Source organism: Thalassophryne amazonica, chromosome 6, assembly GCF_902500255.1.
Source record: "Thalassophryne amazonica chromosome 6, fThaAma1.1, whole genome shotgun sequence".
NCBI lineage: Eukaryota > Metazoa > Chordata > Actinopteri > Batrachoidiformes > Batrachoididae > Thalassophryne > Thalassophryne amazonica.
Window position 1 is genome coordinate 68,719,460 of NC_047108.1, and position 16,125 is coordinate 68,735,584.

Genomic DNA, 16,125 nt, shown 5'->3' on the forward strand with positions numbered 1-16,125 from the left:
CTCTATTAAAATGGTTATTTTGCCCAAATTGTTATACCTTTTTCAAACTTTGCCAATTTTTATTCCTGCCTCATTCTTCCAGCAGCTGGATTCTATTATCTCCTCATATATATGGCAGGGTAAACGACCTCGACTAAATAAAATACACCTTCAAAAAACTAAGCTACAAGGAGGCCTCACTTTGCCAAATTTCCATTTCTATTACTGGGCGTCTAACCTGAGAAATCTTTTACACTGGTGCTTTTATTATGACCAACCAGCCTGCCCTAATTGGGTTACGCTGGAGATATGTCCATGTAATAATATCTTTCCTTTAGCTGTCGTCAACTCCGCTTTGCCTCCACATTCCACTTGTATTGCATCTTTCAAAAACCCTGTCGTTAAACACTCACTAAAGATATGGGCTCAGTTTAGAAAGCAATTTGGTCTTTGTAGTTTCTCGGTTTGGAGCCCTATTGCAGCTAATAATTTTTTTAAGCCATCCATCATGGATTCAGGCTTCCAACGTTGGCATTGAAATGGTATCATACATTTCAGGGATCTATTGATGGATGGGACTGTAGCATCATTTGCTCAGATTAAAGAGAAATTCAATCTTTTAAACTCTGACTTCTTTCGTTATCTTCAGGCACGTCACTTTCTCACTTCCCAATTGCCCAATTTTACATCTACTAAAGTGGGGTGGCCAAGTTCGGTCCTCAAGAGCCACATTCCTGACACTCTTAGTTGTCTCCCTGCTCCAACACACCTGAATCCAATGAAAGACTCATTAGCAGACTTTTAATGAGCCTTTCATTGGATTCAGGTGTGTTGGAGCAGGGAGACAACTAAGAGTGTCAGGAATGTGGCTCTTGAGGACCGAACTTGGCCACCCCTGTACTAAAGAGACCGAAACAATGGACAGAATTATGTCATTAAACCCGTCAAAGAAAGGTCTCATTTCTAGGCTATATAATTTAATGCTGGATCTAAAAACCCCATTACAAGATAAATCCAAGATGGCTTGGGAAAAAGATATTGACCTCCCCATATCTAACGATGCATGGGTCTCTGCTCTAGGGCTGGTTAGCTCATCCTCGCTTTGTACACGGCACCAGTTGATCCAGTTTAAGGTGGTACATCGGGCCCATTTCTCAAGGGCTAAGCTGGCTTCTATGTACCTGACGGTCAGCCCATTATGTATCAGATGTAATCTTGCAGAGGCCTCGCTTAGCCATATGTTCTTTTCATGCGTTAGAGTAATTTTTGGAAGGAAATATTTGAAACATTATCTCATGTATTCAACACCAAACTGGAACCTAACCCCCTAGCAGCTATTTTTGGGGTACTTGAGGACAAACTACATTTAAGTAAGGTTAAAAACACTCTATCGCCTTCTCTTTACTCATAGCACGACGTGGAATCCTACTCAGATGGAAAGATGCCTCCCCCCATCTCACTTACAATGGTTGCAAGATATAATGTCTTGTTTGAAACTTGAAAAGTTTAGGTATTCGCTCAAACAGTCTCCGGATACTTTTGACAAAATATGGGGTCCTTTTTTGAGAACATTTCCAGCTCTCTAGCAGCTTTGACTCGTAGGGACGGACGATATTTGGGATATTACACAAGGCAGGTCCTATGGTGGAGGGATGGTACAGTACTGGAAGTGATAGCTTGGAATTTGGAGTAGGGGTTGATTTTTGTTTTGTTTGTTTGTCTGTTTGTATATATATATATATATATATATATATATATATATATATATATATATATATATATATATATATATATATATATATATATATATACACTCAACAAAAATATAAACGCAACACTTTTGGTTTTGCTCCCATTTTGTATGAGATGAACTCAAAGATCTAAAACTTTTTCCACATACACAATATCACCATTTCCCTCAAATATTGTTCACAAACCAGTCTAAATCTGTGATAGTGAGCACTTCTCCTTTGCTGAGATAATCCATCCCACCTCACAGGTGTGCCATATCAAGATGCTGATTAGACACCATGATTAGTGCACAGGTGTGCCTTAGACTGTCCACAATAAAAGGCCACTCTGAAAGGTGCAGTTTTATCACACAGCACAATGCCACAGATGTCGCAAGATTTGAGGGAGCGTGCAATTGGCATGCTGACAGCAGGAATGTCAACCAGAGCTGTTGCTCGTGTATTGAATGTTCATTTCTCTACCATAAGCCGTCTCCAAAGTCGTTTCAGAGAATTTGGCAGTACATCCAACCAGCCTCACAACCGCAGACCACGTGTAACCACACCAGGCCAGGACCTCCACATCCAGCATGTTCACCTCCAAGATCGTCTGAGACCAGCCACTCGGACAGCTGCTGAAACAATCGGTTTGCATAACCAAAGAATTTCTGCACAAACTGTCAGAAACCGTCTCAGGGAAGCTCATCTGCATGCTCGGCGTCCTCATCGGTGTCTCGACCTGACTCCAGTTCGTCGTCGTAACCGACTTGAGTGGGCAAATGCTCACATTCGCTGGCGTTTGGCACATTGGAGAGGCGTTCTCTTCACGGATGATGCGAAGGAGATGTGTTGCACTGCATGAGGCAAATGGTGGTCACACCAGATACTGACTGGTATCCCCCCCAATAAAACAAAACTGCACCTTTCAGAGTGGCCTTTTATTGTGGGCAGTCTAAGGCACACCTGTGCACTAATCATGGTGTCTAATCAGCATCTTGGTATGGCACACCTGTGAGGTGGGATGGATTATTTCAGCAAAGGAGAAGTGCTCACTATCGCAGATTTCGACTGGTTTGTGAACAATATTTGAGGGAAATGGTGATATTGTGTATGTGGAAAAAGTTTTAGATCTTTGAGTTCATCTCATACAAAATGGGAGCAAAACCAAAAGTGTTGCGTTTATATTTTTGTTGAGTATATAATCAGTTATATAGATCTGTCTGGGCAACTTTTTATTTTGGTTTGACAAATTTATTCTGTATTACGTTGGTGTGCCCTGTTCTGTTCTGTTTTGTACGTGTAATTTCAATAAAATATTTTGATAAAAAAAAATTACCACACATTGTTTTTAATACACAACAGATGGCCCGTATAGCTCAATTCATCCTGAAACAAATGAGAAGCCTGTTTTATTTCCCCAGTTCTCCCATAAACACAGTGAAAACAAAGCAAAATGCAAGCGCATGAGATGCATCTTTGAAAACATGCTTTAATAATCATTTGTGGACAAACTTTATAGACTGTACTTGCACCCCTGGTATATAAAAATATAATGAACAGGAGCAACCAGAGATTTCTGACGTCCGCTAATCCGGATCACCTCCAAAATTCAATGGAGTCTTCCATACCCTAATATCTATCTGTGGTGCAAATTTGGTGAGAATCTGTGAAGTAGTTTTAACGTAATCCATCAAAGATTATATAAAGGGAAATTTTGAACCAGAATCTGGATCTGGATCACCTCCAAAATTTAATGGAGTCTTCCCTGGCCTAATATGTATCTGTGGTGAAAAGTTTGTCAAAATCCATGCAGTAGTTTTGATGTAATCCTGCTAAAAGTAATTGTTCAAAGCCTGTATAAAGTGAATCTTGATCCGGAATCCAAATAAAATTTGGAGGTGGTTCCATCATGCTGTGTGGCTGTGTGGCTAGTGCAGGTACCGGGAATCTTGTTAAAGTTGAGGGTCACATGGATTCCAGTCAATATCAGCAGATTCTTGAGAACAATGTTCATGAACCAGTGACAAAGTTGAAGTTGCACCGGGGCTGGATCTTTCAACAAGACAATGACCCTAAACACTGCTCAAAATCTAAGGCATTCATGCAGAGAAACAAGTATAACATTCGGGAATGGCCATCTCAGTCCCCAGACCTGAATAATATTGAAAATCTGTGGTGTGATTTTAAGCGGGCTGTCCATGCTCGGAAGCCAACAAACCTGAGATGTTTTGTAAAGAAGAATGGTCCAAAATACCTTCAACCAGAATCCAGACTCTCACTGGAAGCTATAGGAAGCATTTAGAGGCTGTTATGTCTGCAAATGGAGGACTGACTAAATATTGATGTATTTTTTCTGTTGGGGTGCCCAAATTTATGCACCTGCCTAATTTTGTTTAAAGAGTTATTGTACATTTTCTGTAAATCCTACAAACTTCATTTCACTTCTCAAATATCACTGTGTTTGTCTGCTTTATGATATATTTAACTGAAACTGCAGATCCAAACAACCAATGATTTATAAAGGGAAATCATCAGGGGTGGCCAAATTTTTACATAAAACTGTAATATTTGAAAACCCTAAAATCATACATGTGTATTTTGGAGCTTACAGATTCATCCAATCCACAAAACTGACACTTTGTTTAAAGGCAACATGCCATCACCTCAATTAAATGGAGGAGCAGGAGGTCAAGAGGTAAATAGATTATTAAAATTACTTTCCATTTTCGCTTTTATTTCTTAACATTTCTTATTTGTTTAATACTTTCTGTAGTGTGAGTAAACTGTCTGAATAGAAACTACGGTTTAATTTTGTTTGTTCATTTAATTATTTATTTGCATCTTGATCATTATTTGATCTTGACATTCTAAACCATTTTCAGAACCTCCATGGTAATGCGTCAACATATTAATATTTCAGCTCGTTTGAGGGTTTAGAGCTTTAGAGCCAAAAAAAAACAAACAAGCTAAACTGCAAACAAAGCTAAATCTGTATAATTAGTAGGACTGGGCAAGGTAACGCATTATTATCACGTTAACATTAATTAATTAACGCTGATAATTTTTTGATCACACGTTAACACAGGTTTTTTTTTGTGGGGGGGGGGGTAGGGTTAGTCCGTCTGCCACAGACATGGAGAAGGGCACAAAGCTTTTACATGGCCATTTTAATTTTAAAGTGCTTCCAGACGGCATAGTCAACAGAACCAAAGCCACTTTCTCCTGCAGTGTCAGTGAGCCCCGCACCGAGCGCTGGGGGAAAAGTTTTCCTACAGCCGCTAAAGTTCTCCTTGCAGCGAGCTGCAAATTGAGTGCTGCAGCATAGGGGAGTGCGGGGCTGGCTTCCCCTGGAAGATTTTTAAATTAATAATCCCCTGAAACAGTATTGCCTACATTTTGAGCACAAAATTGTGTGAAGAAAAGCCATAGATTTTTTTTATTATTTAATCTTTGTTACAGCCTTACTTTAAAGCCAAAAGAAACAAGGCATCAGGCCAAAACACACAACAATGTAGATGTGTGTCAGGAACATTACTGCTTATTTATACCCAGCAGTTTATTCAAGAAAATCCTTATGGGTTTTTTTTTTTTCTTACATTACAAAACTTGCAATTAAAACAGTTTCAAGTAAAAAAAAAAAAAAAAAAAAAAGATTTTTTAGAAATCTTTGATGTTTGTCTGTGAATTAAGACCATAACTCATCTATTGGTGTTGTTAACCCTGTTAACTGCAACTGCATAAACAAAATGCTGTTGATAAGTGTTTGCAGAACAAACGTTATGGCACTTTCGTTCATATGGCAGAACATTTAAAATAAAATTGTGCTATGCACTACTTTTGAATTCATTTTTGGATTTGGCGTATAACAATTGTTATTATGTAACATTGTTATATGCAAACAATGGGACGTGGAAATCATACAATTTAATCACGATTAAAATTTTTAATCCCTGCCCAGCTCTAATAATTACACAATAACATGACTTTGGAAAGCGCTATAGCTTATTAGCAGCCCTGGTTAGGAGGCCAACATTTCATTAGCAGCCTGAGGTTTGCCATCCACACTGTTACTGCTGCATCGCTGTATGGGGTGGGCAGAGGGTCACATAACATATGTGCGTTAATCATGTATCAAAAAAAAATTGTGCCATTAAAGGGATCTTGCCTTACCACATTTTATTATTGGCTGCCTTTACAGTCAATTCTTGGATTCTGCTCTTTAGAGCCTAGTGTCCTATTGGTGTGTGTTGTGTTGCGCATTTCTTTTTTCATTGCTTCCACGCCTTCTTTCATTGATTTGGCATCTCTAGTTTAACTGCCTCAAATGATGCATCTCAGTCAGACAACTCACATTTGATAATCTTTATTGCAAGAGCAGCACAGCTAGAGTTTGGCATCTAGGCACCAACCTCATCACTCTCCACACATTATTATTTGCGATAATGGGTGAGGATTAGCTGAATCATATTTGTCTAATAGATTACAATTTGTTCATGTAAATGGGGAATCTTCTTCACAGACTAAAGTTAATTATGGAGTTCCACAAGGTTCTGTGCTAGGACCAATTTTATTCACTTTATACATGCTTCCCTTAGGTAGTATTATTAGACGGTATTGCTTAAATTTTCATTGTTACGCAGATGATACCCAGCTTTATCTATCCATGAAGCCAGAGGACACACACCAATTAGCTAAACTGCAGGATTGTCTTACAGACATAAAGACATGGATGACCTCTAATTTCCTGCTTTTAAACTCAGATAAAACTGAAGTTATTGTACTTGGCCCCACAAATCTTAGAAACATGGTGTTTAACCAGATCCTTACTCTGGATGGCATTACCCTGACCTCTAGTAATACTGTGAGAAATCTTGGAGTCATTTTTGATCAGGATATGTCATTCAAAGCGCATATTAAACAAATATGTAGGACTGCTTTTTTGCATTTACGCAATATCTCTAAAATCAGAAAGGTCTTGTCTCAGAGTGATGCTGAAAAACTAATTCATGCATTTATTTCCTCTAGGCTGGACTATTGTAATTCATTATTATCAGGTTGTCCTAAAAGTTCCCTAAAAAGCCTTCAGTTAATTCAAAATGCTGCAGCTAGAGTACTAACGGGGACTAGAGGGAGAGAGTATATCTCACCCATATTGGCCTCTCTTCATTGGCTTCCTGTTAATTCTAGAATAGAATTTAAAATTCTTCTTCTTACTTATAAGGTTTTGAATAATCAGGTCCCATCTTATCTTAGGGACCTCGTAGTACCATATCACCCCAATAGAGCGCTTCGCTCTCAGACTGCAGGCTTACTTGTAGTTCCTAGGGTTTGTAAGAGTAGAATGGGAGGCAGAGCCTTCAGCTTTCAGGCTCCTCTCCTGTGGAACCAGCTCCCAATTCAGATCAGGGAGACAGACACCCTCTCTACTTTTAAGATTAGGCTTAAAACTTTCCTTTTTGCTAAAGCTTATAGTTAGGGCTGGATCAGGTGACCCTGAACCATCCCTTAGTTATGCTGCTATAGACGTAGACTGCTGGGGGGTTCCCATGATGCACTGTTTCTTTCTCTTTTTGCTCTGTATGCACCACTCTGCATTTAATCATTAGTGATCGATCTCTGCTCCCCTCCACAGCATGTCTTTTTCCTGGTTCTCTCCCTCAGCCCCAACCAGTCCCAGCAGAAGACTGCCCCTCCCTGAGCCTGGTTCTGCTGGAGGTTTCTTCCTGTTAAAAGGGAGTTTTTCCTTCCCACTGTAGCCAAGTGCTTGCTCACAGGGGGTCGTTTTGACCGTTGGGGTTTTACATAATTATTGTATGGCCTTGCCTTACAATATAAAGCGCCTTGGGGCAACTGTTTGTTGTGATTTGGCGCTATATAAATAAAATTGATTGATTGATTGATTATACAAATCATTCCCCCATGGGGGCCCACAGGTGGAGGCTGGGGTAGAGGTGGGGCTGGCAACAGGCAGCGATGTTGATGAAGCAGCAGTGGTGGCAGTCTCAGGATAACACATTCTCACTCCCAACTCATCATATTTTTAGGCTAGGTCAGTGACTTTTTCCATCAGGATGGGATGAACTAGGGACCACCATTACGTCATTTAGTGATGGGTGGGGAGACGTGTGTTTTGACAGCTGCGTTATTTCTCTCTGACAACACACGTAACTGTCTGCTTCATTTACACATTATCAGGCAACAGACATTCATTAAATTCAATCTATTCATAGCACAAAATCACAAAGTAAGTCACTCCAATGCGCTTCACAAGGGCACCTCTTCTACCTTTTGGTTATGTGTGATATATGTGTGTGTGTGTACAATATTCCCCCACCACCGCCATGGTTCGGCACACATATGAAGTGCAGAACAATTGCAAATTTTAGGGCCCCTTCACACGTAACACAAAATTGGAGCAAAAGAAGCAGAAACCGACAAAAACCTGCAAACAAAAAATGAAATGGGGAACCGGCAAACATTCCGCCTGCTGTCGGGAGGGACACATGGCCGGACAAGCGTGCTGACACCTCGCCGACGGTTTTGTTCGCACTTGTGTTTGCACGCATGAACACAGTGCAAGCATGTGGAAAGTTGTGGACAGAGCAGCGGAGCAAAAAATTAAAAACACCACAATTTATAGCACTTTATTCCTGTTATAAAGAGCAGAGTTAGCCACTGCCTAGACGTACACCAGAAAGTAATGCATTAACGTGGATTAATGTTCACCCTTTTATGTTTTACATGAATTACCTGATATGCTCATCTCATGAAGACATCAACCGGGCTCTTGTCTCATGAAGAGCTGGTGTCGCAGACGGAATGGTCCCCCCTAAAAACCGGTCTGCCCTGCCTTCACTGCGCATGCGTCATTTCGGAGCATCGTTTCAATGATTATCACCTCGTTTCTGCTTCAAACTGTACTCCAGTCATCATCAATCTCAGCAACAGATATCTGAAGCTTTTGTACATCATTTCCACATACATTCAGCATTATTTCATAATACTCGTAAATGACGACGGACAGATCAGAGCGCACAGCAGCTGCTGCTACACCTACGTCATTTCAAAGCGTCAATAACGGTTTGTAATTATCACCTCATTTTCTGTTGAAAACAGCCTCGTTTCTACTTATAACTGACTTTAGAATAATTTAAGAGGTTTTACTTTGTCATCTGATGGTTAATAATCACATTAATCCATTTGATCGCTTTGGGTGTAGAGAGTCAGACTCAGGGGCCTTCAGATTTGTCATGCAAAAAGAACCCAAATATGCAGGCAGTCACAAACAAGAGGAAGTAAGGTGCAATCACTGGTGATTTATTTAACTTAAATTTAAAAAACAGTCCAACAATCCAAGTGAAGATGACAAGGGGAAAAATGGGGGTCAACTCAAAAATACGCACCAAAACCCATTGAGGTAAAGACAAACTTGAACAATGACTTGGAAGTAAACACAGCAGCAGAACTGGAGGCGACAAAAATGCTCAACATACTCACAATGATGGGACGACCAGAAGTAACCGACGTGAAATAGCCAGCAAATACACAAGGGCAAAACACAGGATTAAATACAGAAAGGAACTAATGAACAAACAAATGTGTGGGAAATTATAAACACACCACATCTGGGGTGAGACATGGGAAGAAAGTTAATAAAACATAAAAGCAAACCAAGATCACCAAAATAAAACAGGAAGAAATAACTCCAATAAATATAGAAATAAAACCATTATAAAATTAACACAGGAATGAAACACAATACAATCAGACTACAACAACTAGGACACTACACTGCAAAGCAACCAACAAACACCAAAGACAGACAATGACAAAGACAACACAGAGACATAACAACCCACAGGCCTCCAGACAACATCAACACCAGAATACATAAGGGGGAGCTAAAGGATCAAGACAGATACAGAAGCAAAACCCCACAGGAGGTCAAAACAACACCGGAAATAGTCACAGGGAGTGGCGGAGGATAAGGACAAACGGATAGGGATCAAACAAACACAAAGGCACCAACATTAGGGCACTGACAATAATGCCATGACCACATACACAACATACCAAAAGACAAATCACAAGACGGGATGACAAGACACAGACACCACAGACACAGACAGGAGACTGGACACTGAAAACACAAACACAGGACGCAAACATAGACACAGGACACACCACAGCACTTCTGTGTCTTCAAGAATTTGTTACTATAATGGCGAACAAACACAGTTGTCATTTTCATGAACAGTACACATTTCATGAAAGTAGGAAGTATCACTTGCTCACTTGTGCGCCCACAGACATGTTGCTCTAAAAATGAGGTGTGTAGCTGGCCAGCAGAAAGTGATCTGCACCATAGACCAGCAAAAGCCTGATCTAAAACTCTACTTATTTATACAGTGCAGTATTCAGATACGTCAATTTGCAGCACACAACCCTGAGTGTTTGTACAGACAAGGTTGTGAATTTGCAGATCACATGGTCTTGACACTGAATTAAAAATTAAAAATAACAACAAAATGCAAGGAAAAACTCATGGAAACATATAAAACTTTAAAAATTCTGGTTTCTATCTTTGTTTTTCTTGTTTTTTGGCCACGGAGTCCAGGTAAAGATTTTAATTAAACGGGATGTCTGTGCGTGTATATGTGTGTTGGGGGGGGGGGGGGGGGGGGGTTCTGCCAGCACCTGGTGGGATATGCAGAAGATAAGGAGAATGTGTCATGGAACAACACACTCAAATGCTTCACCTCACAGAGCTTTAGTGGAGTACTTCTGCTCCCATAAATGAGGCATGCTTGCACTTTGTATGCAGGTTCATTCCCTCTCCAGAAAACCTCTCACTTCTGAGTCTGCAGTCTAAATAGTAATGCACCAGATGCTGGCAGACGTGTCTTCAAGGGAATGACAGATGACACTCTGATTAGTTTATTTCGTGTTCATACATCCAAGTCATATAGCATATACTGACTTTTACAAGAAATCACCACTTTTACTCTGCACTCCATATACAGTAGTGTTCAGAATAATAGTAGTGCTATGTGACTAAAAAGATTAATCCAGGTTTTGAGTATATTTCTTATTGTTACATGGGAAACAAGGTACCAGTAGATTCAGTAGATTCTCACAAAACCAACAAGACCAAGCATTCATGATATGCACACTCTTAAGGATATGAAATTGGGCTTTTAGTAAAAAAAAAAAAGTAGAAAAGGGGGTGTTCACAATAATAGTAGTGTGGCATTCAGTCATTGAGTTTGGAACAAACAGGTGTGAATCAGGTGTCCCCTATTTAAGGATGAAGCCAGCACCAGTGTTCACAACAATAGCATCTGCTGTTGACGCTACTCAAACTCAAAACTATTATGTTCAAACTGCTTTTTTTAGCAATCCTGTGAATCACTAAACTAGTATTTAGTTGTATAACCACAGTTTTTCATGATTTCTTCACATCTGTGAGGCATTAATTTTATTGGTTTGGAACCAAGATTTTGCTTGTTTACTAGTGTGCTTGGGGTCATTGTCTTGTTGAAACACCCATTTCAAGGGCATGTCCTCTTCAGCATAAGGCAACATGACCTCTTCAAGTATTTTTGACATATCCAAACTGATCCATGATACCTGGTATGCGATATATAGGCCCAACACCATAGTAGGAGAAACATGCCCATATCATGATGCTTGCACCACCATGCTTCACTGTCTTCACTGTGAACTGTGGCTTGAATTCAGAGTTTGGGGGTCGTGTCACAAACTGTCTGCGGCCCTTGGACCCAAAAAGAACAATTTTACTCTCATCAGTCCACAAAATATTCCTCCATTTCTCTTTAGGCCAGTTGATGTGTTCTTTGGCTAATTGTAACCTCTTCTGCGCATGTCTTTTATTTAACAGAGGGACTTTGCGGGGGATTCTTGCAAATAAATTAGCTTCACACAGGCGTCTTCTAACTGTCACAACACTTACAGGTAACTCCAGACTGTCTTTGATCATCCTGGAGCTGATCAGTGGGTGAGCCTTTGCCATTCTGGTTATTCTTCTATCCATTTTGATGGTTGTTTTCCGTTTTCTTCCACGCGTCTCTCTTTTTTTTTGTCCATTTTAAAGCATTGGAGATCATTGTAGATGAACAGCCTATAATTTTTTGCACCTGTGTATAAGTTTTTCCCTCTCCAATCAACTTTTTAATCAAACTACGCTGTTCTTCTGAACAATGTCTTGAACGTCCCATTTTCCTCAGGCTTTCAAAGAGAAAAGCATGTTCAACAGGTTCTGGCTTCATCCTTAAATAGGGGACACCTGATTCACACCTGTTTGTTCCAAACTCACTGACTGAATGCCACACTACTATTATTGTGAACACCCCCTTTTCTACTTTTTTTTTAACTAATAGTCCAATTTCATAGCCTTAAGAGTGTGCATATCATGAATGCTTGGTCTTGTTGAATTTGTGAGAATCTACTGAATCTACTTGTTGTGTGGGCCGCCAGAAGAGGAGGTACTGCTGGCCCACCACCAGTGGGCGCCCTGCCTGAAGTGCGGGCTTCAGGCACGAGAGGGCGCTGCCGCCACGGACACAGCCGGGGGTGACAGCTGTCACTCATTATCTCTTGACAGCTGTCACCCATCTACTCTACATCATCTCACTCCATAAAGACCAGACGTCATCTCCACCTCGTTGCCGAGATATCGTACTTCTTTGGAGGTAATAGACTCAGCCGTTTGTGTTTTGCAATATATCTGTATATTGTGAGTGTTTGCAGGAGTACCGGTTCCTCTTTCTGTGGAAGCTGAGTGAGTGCAGGACGGCACTCTTTTCCCCTGAGGAATCACTGCGGTACTCTACAGAATATTGAGTGAGAGGTGGAGGTGGCATTCCCACCGTTGTTGTTACAGGGTGTACACACACCCACACTTGACTGTCTTTGTTCTTCGCCAGCAGTACCAGATCCGACAGTCAGGGACGGTGATCACCTGGGAATTCGGGACTTGGCAGCTCCAGTATTCACCAGGTTCGGTGGCGGCGGAAATCGTGTGGTTCCGGCTCTTCTCAGGACAGACGTCTTTTATCCTCGAGCCTGCCCACACGTCACCTTTTTGGATTGACTGTAATCATATTCTGAGATTGTCTGTATGTTCGTTGTGCACCTTCACAACATTAAATTGTTATTTTTTGGCTCATCTATTGACCGTTCATTTGCGCCCCCTGTTGTGGGTCCGTGTCACTACACTTGCACAACACTACTGGTACCTTTTTTCCCATGTAACAATAAGAAATATACTCAAAACCTGGATTAATCTTTTTAGTCACACAGCAATACTATTATTCTGAAGACTACTGTATGTGAAATGCATCAGTGAATTCAGTATGTAGAGTTTCTGTAAGAAAAAAGTGAGTGGATGAGCAGGCTGTTGCAGATGTATCAGAAATCTGAGACATTTTGCACAAAGAATCAAAGCAGCCGGGATTAGATGTTTGCATTTTGGTGCGAGGCAGTGGGTCCCATAAGCGCTAACTGGTCTGGTGAGGCTTTTGTTTGGATTGCCATTATGGGTTTGACAAAATGATTTGTCACACAAAATGGAGAACTTTCAGGTCTTACCTGTTCTGTGTCTGCGCCCTGGGTTTTCTGTCGCTGCCTCCCAGTCCAAACCCTCTGATTCCCACTGACCCTGGAAAGGCCCCTTTTTCTCCTCACTTGACTGGAAGACTGTCTCTCCCTCCTCTGAGATCTGTGTAGAAAAGTCTTTGTCACTGTATGTGCACTGAACACTGAGAAGAATGTGGTGCTTATAATCACATAACCACAAAACGTCAGACAAGCATTTATATCTCCTCACAATGTCATGCATCTTCTAATCTTCATTAGACTCTAAACAGGAGTGGGGGTAAAAGTGTTGACGGTGCTGTCGAGTTTGGAGAAGACCTTTGTGACATCAGATTCACGCTTAGGAAAGGTTAATAGAGGTGAGCTGTTACTCCTTAGAGATAAAGAGAGATTATAATTGTCATGATTTTTGCAGTCTGTCAGGGAGGAAATTAAATAAAGCACACTCTTAACTCTACGTGCACAATGTTGTACTTTAAACAAATGCACTTTGTGCATGAATTTAAGGTACATATTGGGTTTGTACACCATATGAAAATGAAGTGCACTGCAAAAAAGGGGTGCCTAAAAACAAGATAAAAACACTAAATCTGAGGGAATTTTTTTTGCTGCATGAACACATAATTTCACTTGACAAGATGTCCTGAATTAAGATTTTTAAATCTAGAAATAAGCATGTCTAACACTTAATATAATGCAATGCTAAAATACCCTTGACCATATGAGCATTGTGTTCTTTGTAGTTTATAGTTGTTTAATTATTAGAATCCTATTGTCTTATATACAATTTGTACATGCCCAAATCAAATCATCAAATGTTGTGCAAATCAAAGAATATTTGTAGATCACCCTTTGCATTTGCAGGTATTAATGAGACAAATTGAAGGAAGTTAGCAAAATGTCTTGTAAATGACTGCAGAGGTTATCGGGTTACAAAAACTGCATTTTCAGTTGTATAACTGTTTATTTCTCACTAGTTTTTATATAATATATGACAAACAGGTTATATTTACACTCAAACAAAACAGAGTTTGCAGCTAGCTAGACCTGCCACTGACATCACCATGCTAACAACTGCAAAATGTCTTGTAAAGTTCAGGGGTGTTATTGGGTTCCAAAAACAGCATTTTCAGTTTTAGAAGTGCTTATTTCTCGCTAGCTTTTACATAATATATCAGAAACATGCATATAAACACACAAAACGAAGCAGTTTGTGTAGAGCCACGCTGCAGCTCTACTGTGACTGGCTCTCACCCCGCCACTCAAAAACAAAACTAAACAGAATGAAACAGAATGTGACTCTTTAACCTCTTAAAATAGGACAATATTAGCCATCTTTGAACTTGTCCAAAACTGTGTCACGCTCTACAAGGAACATTTTAAAGAGAATTAATGTTAAGGGCCCCTTCACACATAATGCAAATTTGGTCGATTTGCGCAGAAAGTGCGCATAAAGCAGGAATCATGTGCAAAACATGTAATTTCGTAGCTGCTGGCAGTGTGTTCCCACGTGCAAGAACAGTTGCACTGGCATCGTGCACGCCTGCACATTGGTGCAATATTTTGCGGTTCGACCATAGGAGCTGTTTCGCCGTGAGTGACCCTGAGTTGTAATTTATTTGGACTATGTGTGAAGGGGCCCTAAAGAATGTCCTGACTTTTGTTTCTGTACAATTTATTTTATTTTATTTGATATTTCTTTCTATTTATAATGATAATACTGTGAATGTTATTGTGGCCTTAATTGTTCCTTTACTGTTTGTTAATGTATTTGTTGAAATAAAGTTTTTTTTGGGGGGGGGGGGGGGGGGGACGCTGTGGGAGAGACAAAAAGTGAGTAAAACCAACATAAAAAGATTTAGAACTACCAATAAACTTGATTCTTGGTTTGTAATTTATTTTGCTGTTAAAACTGCCGATCACTTCTTAAAATAAAATAAAAAAATTCTCAAGGCCAGGGCTTCTGACAGTCTGGAGACTAAGCGCAGCAAACAAGATAAGTAGGCTAAGCAAGTCCGAGTCAACAGCTGCGGAGGCATTGCGCATAAGTGTTTGAACGTGGAGGATTGTTGATATCCCTCCGCACTGTGCTTTAGAGTCAGCTGCAGCGGAGGTAGGGGGACCCGCTGCCACTTGGTGACAACAGAGACTTTCATTTTTGAGTCGCCAAATGCCAGAAAGTCTCAAGTGATGCCAGGAAAAGTAGTTAGATTTGTCACTAGTCGCTTTTAAGGAAATATGTCGTCAAGAGGGTTTGGAAAGTTGTCAGATTTTGCAAGAAAGTCACCAAGTTGGCAACACTGGACTGCACTTATGCTGATCACAGACAGACGGATGGACGGATAGACACAAAGCCTTCGTAATACCCGATTGCAATATTTGATGGCCTTGGGTAATAAATTAACCCTTAAAACAAGATAAATTATCTAGCACTTCTAAATCTAAAGTTTATTTTTAATCTTGGTACACTGCAAATTATTTGGTTCTTACCAAGATTTTTTAGAAAAACTTTAGCTTTAAAAGTGTTAGATAATATATCTTGTTTTAAGGGTTAATTTCTTATTTTAAGTGTAGATCTAGAATGTACACTTGCCAAAATGTTGTACATGACATTCCCTCACACAGCAAGTGATACTCCTCATCTGAGTCTCCCTGCGTAACCATAACAATATGTTACAAAGTCATTCCAGCCCTACCCAAGTTTCCTTTGAAGAGACCTAGCAACAAAGACATCTCGTTGTCACCTTAGGTCACTGGTCAATGTCCAAGTCTCACAACCATACAGTAAGACAGGAAACAT

General features: G+C 40.2%; 1 protein-coding gene across 1 annotated transcript in view; it reads right to left on the minus strand.

Annotated features, from left to right (window-relative positions):
• arhgef25a (Rho guanine nucleotide exchange factor (GEF) 25a) overlaps nucleotides 1-16,125 on the minus strand; it is a 370,615-nt gene that overhangs the window by 352,308 nt on the left and 2,182 nt on the right. The window contains exon 2 of the mRNA XM_034172401.1: nucleotides 13,320-13,449. Coding sequence (XP_034028292.1) covers nucleotides 13,320-13,449 — 130 coding nt within the window. The remainder of the gene's footprint in view (nucleotides 1-13,319; nucleotides 13,450-16,125) is intronic.